Here is a 16,883-nt window from a genome sequence, read left to right on the forward strand (position 1 = left end):
TGCATCCTTCCTACCTACGTTTATCACATTGAATTGCAATTCTTGAACACATCGATACAAAACGCCCCTTTGCTGAGGGAGTAAACGAATCGATTGGGTACGAAGACTTGCTGAAGACCCTCCAATCGCGTCCAGCGCCCCTTCCAGTACCCCGCCTCGCTTCAGGTGTCTGTTTTACATAAAATATATCTAATTGCATTAATGAATGATCTTTATCTTTCTGGAGCTTGCCTATCATGCGGGAACAGCTGGAACACACACACGCACACACACACACACTGCATCCTTTACCGGAGCTAACAAGGATGTTCTGTAAGAGGCCGGAAGGGAAATCAAATGATCAACCATTACCGAAGCATGCCGAACCTGTGGGTTGAGGAGTTTCCCTCGTTCCCTCGTACGGATTTACCGATAAAATTTATGCACATCGTGTCACACATCTGAGATACATGCAAAGTCGCACCTCACGCTCACCAACAAGGACCCTCGCTCACCGACCCGACCGGTGCTCGCAAGCGGTCAGGAATTGTTACAACGCCTGCAAAATCCTCAACACGTCAGCGGGACTTACTCCGTTTCCCACGAGGAGCAGCTACCGTCTTGTGGTGGATTTGTGCTGTTCGGTGGGGTTCGGCCGACATACGCACCGTCCACACACTCGGACGTTACTGGCCCTGGGTCTTCTTCGCACCACCTTACGGCTGGGAAAGTTTACCGTCAAAGTCTTCTTTGGTTGTCAGGGAGTTTTTGCTATGGAGCAGCAGCAGCAGCAGCAGCATCAATGGAACAAGTTTTCCAAACGAACGCACACACTCCACAACTGCAACGGTGAGAAATCGAAGGAAGGAGGAAGAAAGAGCATCGGTGACTAGAACGACTAGCAGGGCACAGGCGTCGTCCGTATCGACGCAAAATCCCTGCTTACGTGTGTTGCCGCCATAGGTCCTCCCCGTTTGCAGGTTCTCGCCGTGCAAGAGATGCAGGAGAGCATAAATACTGGTACGCTTTTGCCAGCACAAAACCTCGTTTGCGGTGACAGTTACGTGCAACACACCATGTGATTTGTTCCAGCTACCGGCCAGACGACGACGACACCCGGTTGACAACGAAGACACCGCCTGGCAAGCGTGTCCCGCCGAGCACTATTGAGCCATTGAGCCGGAGAACCATTCGGTTGCTTATTGCATATATTGGGATAGTTATTCAACCGAATTACAGGAATGTCTCGAAGAAGCTGGATCCGGAGGAGCCAGCTCCGCTCCGTCCTTCGGCTTCCAATTTGACGACCCATTATAGAAGCCCGAGCACTGAGGATGCCGGCGATGAGAAGGAAAAAAATATGCAAAAACGACTCCACATGCTTCACGCTACTACGGCTGAAGACGGTAAGGCGTACAGTTCCTTACCGAGGTAAGATAGGTTCCTTCCCTCGGATGCCCGGGACAAACAAAGTACCCGAGTATAATGATGATGATGGGCCACAGCGTAAAGGCATGTGCATGTTGTGCTTACTGATGATGGCACTGTCGCTCGCTTCCCGCCCGTTTTTGCTGTAGTAAACGGGAGCTTTTACTTCAGCAGAACGATCGTCCAGCCAAGTGGCCAATCGTTTGATGTAAACGGTCCGACTCCGGTTGATGTGTGGTTGCGACAGACAGACAGACACAACTCAAAATCGCTTCTCAACTTCTTTGCGCCGGACGGTGGTGAGGGCGAAGATCTTCCTTGCGCGGCACCAGAACAGAACGTTCCCTGTTGTCTCCTTGCCGTACGCTACTCGATACATGTGCACGTACGTACACAATTTCTTTGACAATCAAATCCGGCGAATATTCCTCTTGAAAGAAGGAAGAACCGCCACCACCACCACCACCATCACCATTTCGAGTGGCTTGTTTACGAGCGTATCGTTTGTTGCCGAGCTGCAGTCGTCCCTTCCTTTTGCTGTTCGCAGAGGCAGTTAAAGCTTTTCACGTTTAAGTGGGCTGAAGAATGGCAATTTGTTGGTACGGTACTTCGAGTGATTTCTTTCGTCGGAGACCGCCCTGCGGTGCGATGCCGGCGAGTTTACCGAATCTGGCTGATCCGCTTGCATAATGCACCCGCTGACAGATGGAACGCGAGGTTTTTGCTTGTCGGTCTTCCGTGCACAGTACTATTAGCGATGTGATAGTTTATAGTGTTTTGGAGGGTCCTCCGAATGTTCGGAAAAGTTGTGCAGCGTTACCGAGAAGATGTTCAGCGATATATCAGCAGTAAACAGTTCCGTTCCCAGGAAATAGTTATACCTTAATAAGGAACACTGTTTATCTCTATTTCTTGAAGTTCAGAATTTCACCAAGAATGACTTCCAATAAATACTCCAGCAAAATCCAACCAAATCCCTAGGTCCAATATCGCTTCCCCAATTGCATTAAGTTGATGGGTTGTGTTGAATTACGACAGCCGTAAAACCCTAACCCCATAACTATTTGCCCCAATATCCGAACCGCCGGAGCCTTCCCGGTAAATTACTTTATGGTTCCTCGTATCCCAGGCACCCCTACACTCAATAATTCACCAGTTCGATCCAATTGTGGCAAGTATGAATCACTGATACGTTTCAATTATTCCAGCCCAGGGTTCCACTAACCAACCCATCCCAACCCAATGTATCACCCCGAGCACGCGCACCTTAACACCTTCGGCGAGGCACTCGCAAGAAACTTCCACTACCTGAGAGCAACCAGATGTAGTGGAAGACCCAAAAGCGTCGGAGAAACTGTTTAAAAATTCACCAAGGGATTTTTCGGTGGAAAATCTTATTTACCAAAACCCCCCTCGTACCGCCGCGTGTCCAGCTCCACCGTTTTGCGTTCGCTCCCGCAGTTTCCCGGGCCAATCCCTTTCCGACGTGTGAGGTTTATGTTTGTTTATCTCCTTGATTTATGGTGAGTTATTTATCAAACCGGAAAGCATCGGTTACGGATCGAGTGGAGGTGCTAGCCGCGTTCTCCCGATTCGCCAACGTGTGTACCCAAATCAGGCAGACGGCAGACCTGGTTGGCTTTTCTTCGCTAGACACGGACCACCTACCATGTTCTACGATGGTGCCAACTGAAATTTGATCGCTTGTCCATTGGCCCTACTTTCCCCCCACGTGCCAACTGTTGATGCACTTACCTAGATTTCCGCTCGGAATGTAAACGTTGCCGGACGGTGTCCGGACCAGACACGATGGTTCGAAGTCTACACCCAGCTCGGTAGGATTGCCGGTGACGCGTCCATTCATTCGATTCATGGTTGGATTGCGCGGTGGTACATCCGGTGGAGCTGAAGGCGGAACTCCGTCCAGGAGACAGCCTGTTATCGAGAATGGGGGAACAAAAACAGAGAGAGAGAGAGAGAAAAGTGCGATTAGACGACATTTGGTAAACACAGATGGAATATTTGGAAACAAACAAACACACACACAAAGAGAGAGAGAGAGAGAGAGAGAGAGAGAAAGAAGGAGAAAAAAAAAAACACACATAAATTAGCAAATTTGTAGTTTGTCAAAATGGAGTTTTAGATCTGTATCGATTAATTTCCAGCACCTAATAGGAGGTCTGATTAGTACCAGGTCTCTCCTGTACGGCGCCATTTTGGATGGTGGCGTCCCCATGATTAGAGTGTTCGCGAAATGGCGATACGTCGCATAACCCGATGACAGGTCGGGTACATTGATCAAACACGGGTGACAATCAGCCACGCAGCAAGCTGGCGGCAATTGGCATCCGAGTGACGTTAATTTGATGCCCACAGTCGCGGGGCGACAGTGGAACACTCGATTAGCGAGAACCTTTGGCGCGCTGATGTCGACACAAGATCGAACAGGTCGAATCGAATCGATTGACTCTCGCTCCACGTGATATGCCTTCGGGTGATGCGTCATGCGTACGCAACCTACACGCGTCTCTGCAGGCGAGTGAGCGCGCGCGTCAATAATTGTATCACCCGTGCGGAAAAGGATCGCACCGACGCTGGGCAACTGCGGTGAATTGGAAGCTCAGGGGTTTGCGGTTATAATTGGTACAAACTGTACGCCGCAGGTGAAATGAGCATCGAGCCTATCACTTATATTATTATCCGCATCATCATCATCATCAGCACCATCGCCAGTGTGCGCCGGGCTTCATTATCATCAACATCATCGCCATCTGGAGCAGCAAAACATGGCGCAGTGAAGGTGTGCAGGATTTCCACGAACTGGTGCGTCTGGTGCCTGGACGGCCACCGAGGACTGTAAGGAGGGAGGTGATTTATGAAGTGTTGAACTGGCTCATCTTCCAACTTCCAACGCTAGTTTCTCGGGATATAAATTGGATGTGGACAGGTTTGTGACCAGAAGTACGTCATATCCTTACACAGGTCAACAGCTTCCTGGGCAAGCCGGTGAAGGTAAGTGTACATAAATTTACTTGCCTTCGCCCAGTGTTATTATCGATCAAACAGCGTCTCGACATCGTGTCTTATCACTGTACTGTCAGCGGACACTATAACAATGCAATCAACGTGAATCCCTGTGATTCCTGGATTTCGTGTGTAACCGGAGAGAGTGAGAAATGGCACTGGTGAATGCAAATGATTACTATAATTTGTGTTCTGACGTATCAGATCCGTACTTCACACAGAGATAGGCGTATTTTTTCTACACAAGATACGTCCTGGACTATACAGTCTGCTAGCATGGTAGTGCTAGCAGACTGTATAGTTGCCGAATTTTTTCCCCCAATTCCGAACACGGAACCTCAACGAGAAAAGATCAAAGTGCTCTGAAATAATGGTCCATTGCTGCAACCATGAAGCGTAACTAGGAATAAATTGTACTTCCCTATGGTTGAGGTTCACCTGTTTGCAGCTCCAGGGACACTAACGCACGTCCATCGTTAGGAATTGATTTGGGGGTTAAATTTTCAATCGTTTGTGTGCATATATTTTCTAGACCGGTCAGGTGCACAACAAAGGCTGCACGCTCGCCAAGTGCATCCCTTCTGTTTAATATGCACCCGACTCACCTCAACAGCAGACAAACATCAAACGTTGCTCCAGGTGAAGTGCATCAATTAAATAATTATGTTCCGTGTCATTGTGCCTGCTGCAGGGTGTTAAGGGGGGGGGGGGGGGGGAAATCTCTAATTTGCCGCTCGTCAAATGATGATGATCGTAACGCAAGCAAATAATTCTACCATCCTTCTCCAACCCCACCAACAAAAAACAAACCCACAGCCGGAAGTGAGAAATAAAACAGAATTGGTATGACCCACAAAAATTTGGGCGAAAGATGCTACACGGCCATATAAAGCAAACCATCTTCAACGATCCACGCGCGGGTCAATTAGGCGTACGGTCTGGTGTTAAGGAGCCACCAGCAGCAGCAACAGCAGCAGTAGTAGTAGTGACGCGGGCTTACGGAGAGCCCAGTAGAGCCCAAAACCATTAAAACTACTCTGATTTACGATCTACCCTTCCCGGCCGGGGGAGAAAAAAATCTTAAACCGCCCTAAAGCAGAGTTTTGGTGCCCTGATCCCGCGGAGAATTGCTTTTTGGCAGAAAGCAGCAAGCTTGACAGACGGGCGGATTTTTGACGCGCGGTTTCTGAAGAGGACGTCCAAAGATACACAGACAGACGGATAGACGGACAGACAAGCAAACGGACAGTAACCAACCGAAAAAAAAAACGGAACTACTCCAATTAACTCGACACTCAAGTACGAGAGAAGCGACGGAGATCGCGGCCCGGCAGGCTGTTGGAAAATATTTGCATAATTTATGTTAAATTATTTGTAGGGAATTTTATTAACCATGCGTCGTAAAAGAAGGAAAAGTGAGTGTGGCCGTACGGTCTCAGAACGGACGCAATAATAGCTATTTAGAAGAAAAAAAACTTCGCCCAAACACCAGAACGTGGAAGGAGAGCGTGTGGGCTGGTGTAGCCATATAATGAGGGAAGGTAATAGCAATTTTCTTTAAATTTTATTTATTTTTCCCTCCCTCCAATTGGCCATTAGGACAAGTTTTTAAAGCACTCCGAAGCACTGGACATCACTCCGAAAGAGCTGGAAGTAGAGGCGGGGGGGGGGGGATTTTTTTTTTGCTTTTCTTTTGCGCCCATAAAACATAACCCAAGAAGTCCCAACCATTTATCTCTTCTTCCGGTCAAATCTTCCACTCAGGTGCCAGTAATGGGAATGAGATGAGAGACGAGAGGAAGGGAAGGAGCACGCGCAAGGATAACAAGTCCGAAGGAAAGGTGATGAAAACCGGGAAGATTTGTCGTAAAGCATTTGGACCTCGGAGGTTCCTCTTCTGCATCGATCAACACATCTGGTCTGCCGACGAGCGGACGAGCCACGATGAGTGAGGCCATAAAATTAGTTTAAAAGTGTAGGTAAATTGAAAAAACGTCCTTTCTCTCTTCCTTTCTTCCTTCCGGGGTGTGTCCCGGTTTTCCTGTGCAACGAACGTCCAGAAAAGGGCGTCATAATAAACCAACAGCAGGTAGAGAGTGAGAGCCAGCAGTGGAGACGATCGCTCCACTCGTCCTGTTTCAAGATGCGCCTAATAGTATGCAAGAAAGCAAAAAGAAAAGCCAGACACAAAGTAGCGAAAGTATCCTTGTAAGTGGGGCGAGTGTGTCCTGCGATAGGTTTCGCATGTGTGTTTATGAATATTTATCACATTTGGAGGGCAATGTTTGTGTTTGGAGTTATCTTCGATTGGCTTAGGGACACAGCCCCACAGCTACGGTTGTTTTCTCTTCGTCAGATGTCCTGCCCATCACCGGAATGACTAATCGGAGGGCCTTGAAATAACATTCGAAACCTCTAAGAGGGCTCATGAAATGTGGCAAAAGCCCGTTGCGCGCACACACACACACACATGACGAGCGCCGTTTCGCTTCTTGTCAGCTATAGCCAATGGCTGGTTTCTTCTTGCTGAAGTGTTTCCCATTTGCTCGAAGGCTTTTTTCTACCGTTTATGAGCACCATTTTACGACCCAGCAGCACTTAGCAGCCGCGAAGCTTAGCTCTAGGTTTGTGCTTTGCTTTTGGTTTGCGTGGGTAAAACTTTTGCCCCCAAATAAGGCCCAGGTCCCCCGGAAGCGTTTCTTCAGGGTGCCGGTCGAAAACGTCTAGAATGGAATGCCGGAGGGCTTTTGAAAGATGATCTCAATTCTCGCACGCATGAAATCAGATCTGAGATGGGTTTATTTAGCGAGCCGAACAATAAAACATTCAGATGAGTTTTGGGCGATATAGGTCTTGTTGTTGTTGTGTTTTGTTTTTGGCCCGCAGCTCGGGTAACGTTTAAAAAGCGAAGATAAAACGTAATGGATGTATATTGTCATCTCCATTTTACGCGATTTGCTACGAGATAGAGTGATGCGACGGAAGATAAATGATTGAATTAACGCTTCGTACTGTCTGCACATACGGCGTTTATGAGGACCCCGTGGAAGGACATCACATATTCCGACAAACCCCAAGGTCACATAATTTCCATCAAACGGTTAAACGGTTGGCAGTGGATCACAAATCGCTTCCGCTTCCGTGACCATTATTATAAGCGAAGAGATTAACGCAAAACCCGCTCGGTAAGCAATAACTCAATCAGCTAATACCTCTTTTCTGCAAAAAGAACGCAAGCGAAACGTCCTGAGCTTAGCCGTGGCATTACCACATCCAGGTCACCTCCACGACCACCGTTGTGGGTCATTTTAAATCCTTAAGCCGTAAAATTTAACCACCGGAACATATTGAACGAATCCTTCAAAATACGGCGTGACATACGTGGCTGTCTAGCGTTAGAGGTCTCGCACGGGACGCCCAACGTACGCCACTCGCAACAACAATAGCGTTGCGTGTCGGATGTTGTTAATGGGACTTCCTGTGCCGTGCTTCCTGCATGTGTCGCCCCGAAAAAGGGTTCACCCAGGGGCCGATGGCTTATGAAATAAATCGGTTGTGGAAGAGTAGTACTTTTTCTAACCTACTGGCTGAGCTCACTTCCTTCCGCCGTCGGTAGTTAACTTTCCAACTTCCAGAGGGCGCTGCTTTCGGTCGGGGCAACAACAAAACATAGCAAATCGAATCGGCTCGGTAGCTCTTCGTACAGCGACGGAAACAAAAATACATAAATAACACCCATGCATGCCCTCCACCAGGCACATTCTCGAGTGTTGGCGTGTGGTACGAGGCACCTTTCGAATTAAGGAGGGCATACGAGGAGATTTCCTGCCTCTTTTTTTTACGACACACTTTCGTTCCTAGGAGGTTGTGTGTTAACCTTTTTTACGTATTTTTTACACCACTCGATGGCATACGAGGACGAACAACGTGTCCAGTGTCAGGTTGGTTCTGCTAGCGCCTGTGCAGAGTGACTAGCTTTGACACACACCCACACCGGTTCAAAGTAAAGAACCATTTATGACGTGTGGTGCCGACTGTTCTGCAGCAGGCAGCTCGCAAGTGTGTGCCATCGATGGGTCCGTGCCTATTTCTAGACGTTTTCTTGGGTTCTAAATAAAAGACAGACACAGGGGTAAAGCGGTGCCATAAAAATCGCTTCCCATTTTCCATTCCCACCGGTGGTTGGTAAGAGCGGATAGAGTTTAACGCTCGAGTTTAAGCGAAGCTTATGCGATAGAACTCATCCAAGCAATGGAGACAGGGACACGGACACACACACACATGGTGCCTATTTTATGGGGCCGCGATAAAGAGACAATATGGAGATATCTGTTCCCGTGCCTTGGCTGGCAGCGTTTTACGAGCGACCGATCCGATGCACACACCGGAACAGAACGATGAGTAGAAGATGCTTCATTTTAGTGAAGGAATAAAATAAGAAATATTTTGTCTTTTCACGGGTTTGAGCTGCTCTTCTTTCAGTTTTTATCAGACCAGAGTTGAATTAGTAAGTTGAAATTAAAGTTGAGGTGAAGTTCCTACAACATTAGCGAGTTCTTCGCACCGCCATTGATCCAACTCAGCGAGTCCTGGCGTAAGAAAGAAGAGCTCAACGGATAGGACAATTTTGCTGAATTGATTCCAATATGCTAACCACGTCATTACGCGGCCAGACCAGTTGGTGCCTGGCCAAACTTGAAAACGATCCCGGGGAAAATAAGAAAAAAGCCCTCCGAGACAGAGGAAACCGGATACCGGAACTGAGCTCGCGTAACCGATCCCTGTCCGTCCGTTCCTTACGCTCGTTCCACAGCGCCGCCGCTAGTTGGCAGCATTATCAAAAATCAAATATAATCACCCTGGCGCCGATCATGGTGCCGCACCATTGCGCCCAACAGCATCAGGCAGACAACGAGAAACTGTGGAAAAACTGTCCCTTCCCGTGTTTCCCAACCCTTCCACGTTGCGTCACCCACACTAGAGACGTTGCAAAAATTGATGCTGACCCCTGTTTGGAGTTGGTTGGGTTGGGGGGGTGGACGCTGTATCCATTTCGCCCCCTTTCTCGCGCCCTCGCTCGCTGCAAAGAAGATTTTCCATCGCCCGTCAACTTTGCGCCATTACGCCACGCGAAGGACGCGAAGTCTTCAGTAAGGCGAAAGCTTTGTGTGTGTGAGTGTGTCCATTTCATGCACGATTAAATGGGCGAGAAGCTTCCAACACTGCGTTGCTACAGAACCGGGGGCGAGAGAGCTGGCTGGATCAATTGCAACCACTCCACGGAGTTCCATGAGTTCGCGGGAAAAGCTTGATTGTGTGGTAAATGACGCGAAACCAAATCTGTTCATACGCTCGGAATGAAATTTTGCGTGCGCGGAGAAAGGGTTTGCTTGTGCGACCCGGGGGCCATTGACCGATTTATCGCATCATCGAGGATATCGTGGTGAAATGACAAACGGTGAGTCGCTGGTCCTTTTGCAGGTTTGTGATGGCACTGATTACGGTTTATGATTTGCGTCAGAGCTTCATCAGAGCTCGAACATCTTAAAGTTCACCTTCAGCTGTCCTTGGGCTGGTTGACAAACCAGTGGGGAAAATACCTAACCGAGTTCATGAGACACACAACACACAGCCTTAAGTACGCGCACGCCTTGATGCTTTATCCTTGGTCTAGGCCTCACAAGGATTTTTCCCGGATACGGTTCCCCAACTACTATCACCATCACCACACACAAGAAACAGATATTTTCTATTAATCCTCGTGTTCATTATCCGTGTCCGTTGTTGGTTTTGCTTTATTTTCGGAGTCACGTCAAACCGACTCTGGCCAACCGAACGAGGATTTGCCGAGTATCAGCAGCGAAGGCACATTTAACATTTAAGGATCCACCTCGGGGCTCGGGGTGGTTTCCTGGTGGCAGAAAACACTTTAGGCACATGCGGAAGTGGAATGTAGCTGTCAAGCCCGGGCACCGTGAACCTCCTTGCTCGTGCCATGAAAAACTCGTGGAAGAAAAGTCAGAAACTACATGACAATGTCATTGTCGTACGAAGACACTAGACACAATGTTTTGTACCATCGTTCTTTTGGGCTAAGATACGTGTGTGTGGTTGGTGCATTAAGATGTTCTTCCACATTTTTCCTTCATTCCCGCAGAAACACTTCTCAGGTCCCGGTGTTCTGTTGTCCCACATTGTTGGCCTGTCCATTTCATTCTCACGCCTCTCCATCCAGAACCCAACCCCTGCTTCGCACGCCCGGCACCAATCTCAATCTCGTCCGATGTTCTGGTCGTTGCCGAAACAAACGATCCTTGATATCGAAGGATATACTCTCTGTGTGTGTATGTGTGTGTGTGTGCTTAAACGAGGCCTTAAAGATAGCGTCCCCGATACAGTTGGGTAACTCGGGCTCGGTGAAGAAGCGGAACAGACAAGGGTAGAGCTTGCTGTCTTGTACTTGACTTAATATGTCGCCCCGGCCTCCGTTAAGAAGGACTTGGACCACCATCTATAGAGCGAAAAGGATGAGTGTTCACTCACCATCACTGGACGCTCATGCTGTACATTGTTGTCTTCTGCAAAACCCGAGGATAATGTATTTTGGAAGCACTTCGACACTGTGCTGTAGGAGTGTGGCTTCCATCGATACGCCAAAGGACGCTGACATTTCCAGCAAAAGAGCAACCATTCCGGTTTGGCGATACGATAGTGGCCCTCATCGAATGCATGCATGGAGATATTTTCCTCGCCTTGTGTTTTTCTTCAAATGCCCAAACCCATCCCAAACACCGGCCAACAGCCAGTCACAGTGATAAGAGAGAGAGGGAGAGTGGAAAAAAATGTATTGACAAAAGAACTTGTAGAAACTGAAGAATATTGCAATATTGGAACTGGGCTAGGCAGGCAGATGATAAGGTAGGTCTCTGGAGAACAGAAAACCCATGCCAGTTGCCACTTACCAGCCACATAACCCATTCGACACCGTACGGAGCAGAGAAAAAAAACCTCGGCAAGTCCACACAAAGTGTCTTGAGGGACTTCAAAGTCTGTCGTTTCCTTGTTTTTCCTTGGCTGAAGTGTGCCCTTGGCCCGAGCACGATACGTCAGTGTCGATGGCATTCGACGACCAGAAATCGGGCCTCAAGCTCACACACCGCCTAACGATGGAGGCGAAGGCCAGAAGGCCTTATTACGTGTGAGCGCATTGGTTTAATTTATGTCAAGTGTGCACACGGTGTCCCCAATGGTACGGAGGTCAGTAAGACTTCACCGTACCGACTGCCGAGAAATGTAATCCTGGACCAGGCTTCCCGGGAGCCGAGATCCGGGCAGGAGAAATCGATGTTAAATTGAACACCGCTGGGACCGGCCCATGTCCGGCGGGGTCAATCCCTGGCAGCATAACGCACAACCGAGCGAACGTTGTGTATGTGCGTCATTTGTGGCCCCCGGGCTTTTAAGCAATGGTGATGGTTCTCTGGAGAAAAATGAAAGGCCGCAGGTTACAAGATGAGTACGCAGGACCTGTCGAAGTAAGGCGTCATAAAAAGCAGCCGGGTCGGGTCCGACCTGGGAGGAAGGTGGTAGAATAAAATGTCCATCGTCCATCCTTGGAATCCTTGGACGGGGTGTGCGTACGGTTCGGAACCATCCCAGACATCTTCGGCAAATGAGAGTGGCCCGGTGTGCTTGCGTTAAAATGGACGCACGTAAAGGTTTCATGGACCATCATTACTGGAGGCAGGGTTGTGTCGTTGAGTTGGCCAGTTTTTGTTGTTGAGTGAAGGCATATTCTACAAGAATCTCTACGCTCCGAGGAGGCAAGAAGCGCACAATAAACAGGAATCTTTTTCGACTCGTTTACGTGCTGTCCCCGGGGTGGACATAAAGCAAGGGAACGAAAAAAGGTTCCATCGAGGAGGCGAGCGCTTCGCAACGTCATTATTGTTGCTCCGGTCCACTGCCGAGTTCCAGCCTGTAACAGAAGGCGCCAGATTCGTTGATGTCTTCTAAGTCCGCATCCCAACCGTGTGCTCGGTAGGCTTATCCGAAGTTGGTCACCAGTAGTGCGATTGTATCACGAAGAACATCAGGGATCGAAATGGAAGGTGATAGAAGACGTAGGGGAAACATAATAAAAATATTTTGTCACCTATATAATTCAGAACGAGGATATTAAACACGCACTTCTTCGACAACCCAAGCTCCGTTTCTCATCGAACCTTTTGCTTTGTCCCAACAGAAAGGGTCCAGGTCCACCAGCAAATGTCTTGTAGATCACACCTCCGACCAGTCACGCAACGGTGACCCACCTGAGCCTCTCTCTCTCTCTACGCCTCCGTTATACACGTGGGACACCAAAGCGAATGGGACGGATTTTTACGACCATCAGCACAGGAGGTGAATTGGAGAAGAAAAAAAAACGAAATCATCGAACCGTTGGACATTCAATATCAACATCCAAAGAACTGGGGATCCCGACCAACCAAAACATCGGGTGTGTGTGCCGATCGATTCCGGTCATGCTGAGTCTGTTATTATATTTTAATATGATTTCCTGGAACGACATGTTGGTTTCATTGTTCTTCGGGATCGGGATTGGGCCACCCAAGCCCTAAGAAGGTAATAATTATGGGCTCCAAACACGAACGAAAAAAAAAAGCCCGACCGAAACAAAGCCTACAGAAAAATGCTTATTGTTTTTGCTTGCGAGATGGCGGCGGGTTAAGACCTTTTCTCTTTTGTGTGACGCGGGCGGACACAAACTTTCCGCAGGATGTCATGTACGACCCCATGGTGACCGACCCGTGTGTGTGCTTGTCGGGTGAGGATATGTTTATACCTCTGCTTAACTTTGGGGAAGAATTAAAGGATGCCTTTCGGTTACAAAAGGCCCTAAGAAGCTAAGAAGCAACTGTCCACCGTACGGAAGATGTCCGGGGGAGTGCCTTTTTGAGACATTATTATATGGTTGAGGTGCACACGCAAAGTCACGGAAGCCCAGTGGCACAGCGCTCAGGAATTAACAATAGAATTGTAACATCGCTGACTACTGGCTATTCTTTCTTCCCAGCGATTTCCAAGCCATACCCTTGCGCCGGAACATCCTTTTCATGGCCATTATCTTGTGTCACTGCTACTGCTAACCAATAGCGGCACGAAGCTGTCACCGACCCCGCAGTCGCACAAGCTACCATTCTTCGCGTTAGCTCTTTACCGAACATCGTCCAATTTTTCGCCCAAGACTCTGGACGGGCCAACTATCAGCATATAAGAGCCCTACACAACTTCAGAATTCGCTCCCTCTCTCCTTGCCTCTGTGCCACGTCTCGTTATGGATATGCTTCTGCGTGGAATCTGTGCGTGGTTAGGCTCCCCGTACTCTCGGGGAACCCCTTTGCCCTCCAAACCGCACCACCGAGACCGCGAAAAAGCAATGCAGAAAATTTAATATAAATGCAAGGAATAACAGCTAAACAACAAATAGACAGCAGAATGAATGGAAACAATCGTGGCTCCCGTGGCAGTGTTCCCGCGCCCGAACGGCTTCATGCACACACGCCCCAGACAGACGTACGACCGCTGACATCGCGTGCTTCGAGAGGATGCCTTGTGCGAAAATGCATTCCGCAAAGCGAAATGAAGGAACGGACGAGCGAATGCAAACGATTCGCTGTCGAACGACGCAAATCAATAAACGAAACCATCATTACCGAGGCTAATTGAATGGTATACTCCGCTTGCCGTGATGTGGTCCCGGAAGAATTGTGGAGTGGAGTGATTGGAGTTGATTTTGTTCTAAAAATATCGACCTGAAGTTCATGGTTCTGAGAGTTTGCTTGATTAAAAGAGATATTACAAGAGCTCTATGTTCCGCACAGAACTCTAATAAATCGCTTCCGTAAGCAGCAGCACAAGAATTCAAATAAAAAGCATGCACTTATTGCTCTTAACATACGATTTCAGATACGATCGGTAGCGCTTATCGCAGCATAACAACCGGAACAATTGCCCTGAAAGCATCGCAACTTGCAGGTTCCCTATATGTCTTCACTTCATTTTAATAGCCCCGTCCCCGCTGCTCTTTCCAACGTTCCAGGGTGCAGTTTACTTTAAATACGCGCCAGCTAGCTCCCTTTTACGCCGAGTTCCCTTTTAAGGGATTCTGTTTCCACCACTGGCAGAGCAGCAGATGCAGCAGACACACACACACACGCTCTGTTCCTCCACCCAACCAACCGAAGAATTGAAGAAATTGAACAATTTAATAACAATAATAAAGATGATAAGCGTGCAGTTTATGTGAGCGATTCTGTTCATGGGTGTAGTACGAACCCGCAACCAGCCTCATCCCGCTCCAGCTTCGAAGCACTTTCCCATAGCAGCCATAGCTGCGGTGGTATGGCAGCAAACCGAAGCTCGACGGCATTGTCCCGCCGCCTAAGAGCACCAAGCCCGAAACCCGTCCACATTATTCAGGTTCCGCCGCGCGGTAAGGGGATTTTCCTTTTTTGGAAAATTCATCCACAGAACACGACGCAATGCCGATCCTGTGTGTGGCATGCGAGGGCACACAAGGGCGACAGAAATGGTCACACAATCGTGCTGCTGCAGGTCGCGACAGTAACCTCCGCGCGGATGTGTATGTAGAGTCTGGTGTGTTGAGTTTATTTAGTCCACCAGGTTCTGGTTCGTGTTTCCATCCCTGTTTTGTGCACTCGTGCAGACTTCCCTATGCCCGATTTCTGCTGCAGAACCGTGCCTAATTCCGACGCAACAAAAGGCGCTGGGATCTTTGCTGGGCCGGGATGTAGATGAGGTGGATGTAACTGGGGATGATGGTATGGCACATTGGGCGAATTTCGAACGGCGTTTTTAAAAACGGCACCGTGGATAAATGCACCCAAGTGCACTGTGGTGCAGGGAAGGACAGTGGGAGCAATTTGTTCAATAAGTTGAGACTGGATAGGATAGAAATGAAAGATATGACAGTCTGCTCCAGATCCAGATGAACTCTAGTTCTAGAATTGCCATTAGCCGCAGTTTGCTATGAAGTTGAGATATACAATTTTAACACTCACCCTCAACCTCAAGAAGAGATAATATCAAATCTTCCTCAGACATTTGACTTTGACCAGAAGAGCTGTCATGTGCATGTTTGACAGCTTTGAAAACGTCGATATAAACGGAACAAGAAAGGAATCTCTTCAAAAACGATGCTTTGATAATGTCTTCGGTGTTATTTAAGCTCAAAGTGCTTTTAAGGATATTCAATGTCCGCATCGGAACCATTGTGCGATGCAGGCTCACTGACATTTTTTTCCCTGTTCCTTGATGCGTTGGGCCTAACGGAAAGAAGGCTCGCCCTGCGCGTTTGTTGATTTTTTTTTCGGCTAGTCCACGCAGAAATCCTGCAATTCGCTACGGAAGCTCGTGCATGTGCCGTTGCGCTTGGTGTTACGAATTCAAACAACACGCGCCATAGCATTAAGCGCAGAGGGAAACTACAAAAAAGCGCACACACACACGCGGCAACGCAAAAATGGCACTCGCGTTTGGTTCCGGACGCTTATGCATTCTGTGCGCGGCGTGAGAATGAATGCTGCGTAGGTGCAAACCCTGTCGGTACCAGCCGCCAGAGGGATGAACACACACACAAACGTCCTGATGGTGCCTGGGTGCGAATGAGCCCGCGCTCGATGCGCTCGAACGTGACAACGAAAGTCATGTCACGTGCTAAAGTAAACCGTCGGGCGTATCTCGCTGTGTTCTGAACGGTCCGCACTGCAAAAACAAAACAAACTCCAGAGCGAACCTTCTTTCGCTAGCCAACTGATGAACGTACACCATACCGTAACCGTGCCGATGCGTGTCCTTCACAATTGGCACGCTTGCCAGCTTTGACCATTTTGTGCTTCAATGACCAGGCATGACTCTGATAAAGGAGGCATACACAACAAGCAGTGGACACACACACAAAAAAAAAAAAAAACGCGTCCAGGATGGTTTAACCCGAGGCACAAATGTTGTTTCCTCGCTGCGCTATTTGCATGCAATGTCGCACACACTAAAGAGTGTATCTTACCCCAAAAAAAAAGGGGAGCGAACAAAAAAAAAAAACAAAACGTTAACCGTCCAAAGCTGGACCTTCCGGAACGTGGTCCTGAGGCCCCGGGAATGGGGATTATATTCGCGAGAACTTCATCAAACCCTCGTCATGCGGCTGTCAGACCATTTTCTAGCAAATCTTCTCCGCTTACCGGAGACCTGGGAGACAGGCGAAATGTCAGCCGTAGACTCCGATTCTTCGAACTTTGGGGCCACAAACTGAGGCTAACTGGATCTCGTGTGTGTGTGTTGGACGTTCTATTATCCTGGGTGGTTTTTTTTTTCCTGGTTCGCTTCTAGCCTTGCTAAAACCTCCGAAAGTATGGCTCACCCTGTTGGGA

The 16,883-nt window shown here is 48.5% G+C and overlaps 1 protein-coding gene across 11 annotated transcripts in view; it reads right to left on the minus strand.

The window, feature by feature from the left end:
* LOC118503793 (teneurin-m) overlaps nt 1-16,883 on the minus strand; it is a 535,466-nt gene that overhangs the window by 106,317 nt on the left and 412,266 nt on the right. For all 11 annotated transcript variants that reach the window (XM_036037475.1, XM_036037484.1, XM_036037473.1 and 8 more), the window contains one exon: nt 3,163-3,342. In XM_036037475.1, the coding sequence (XP_035893368.1) occupies nt 3,163-3,342 (180 nt within the window). The remainder of the gene's footprint in view (nt 1-3,162; nt 3,343-16,883) is intronic.

Source organism: Anopheles stephensi, chromosome 2 (genome assembly GCF_013141755.1).
Source record: "Anopheles stephensi strain Indian chromosome 2, UCI_ANSTEP_V1.0, whole genome shotgun sequence".
Classification (NCBI taxonomy): domain Eukaryota; kingdom Metazoa; phylum Arthropoda; class Insecta; order Diptera; family Culicidae; genus Anopheles; species Anopheles stephensi.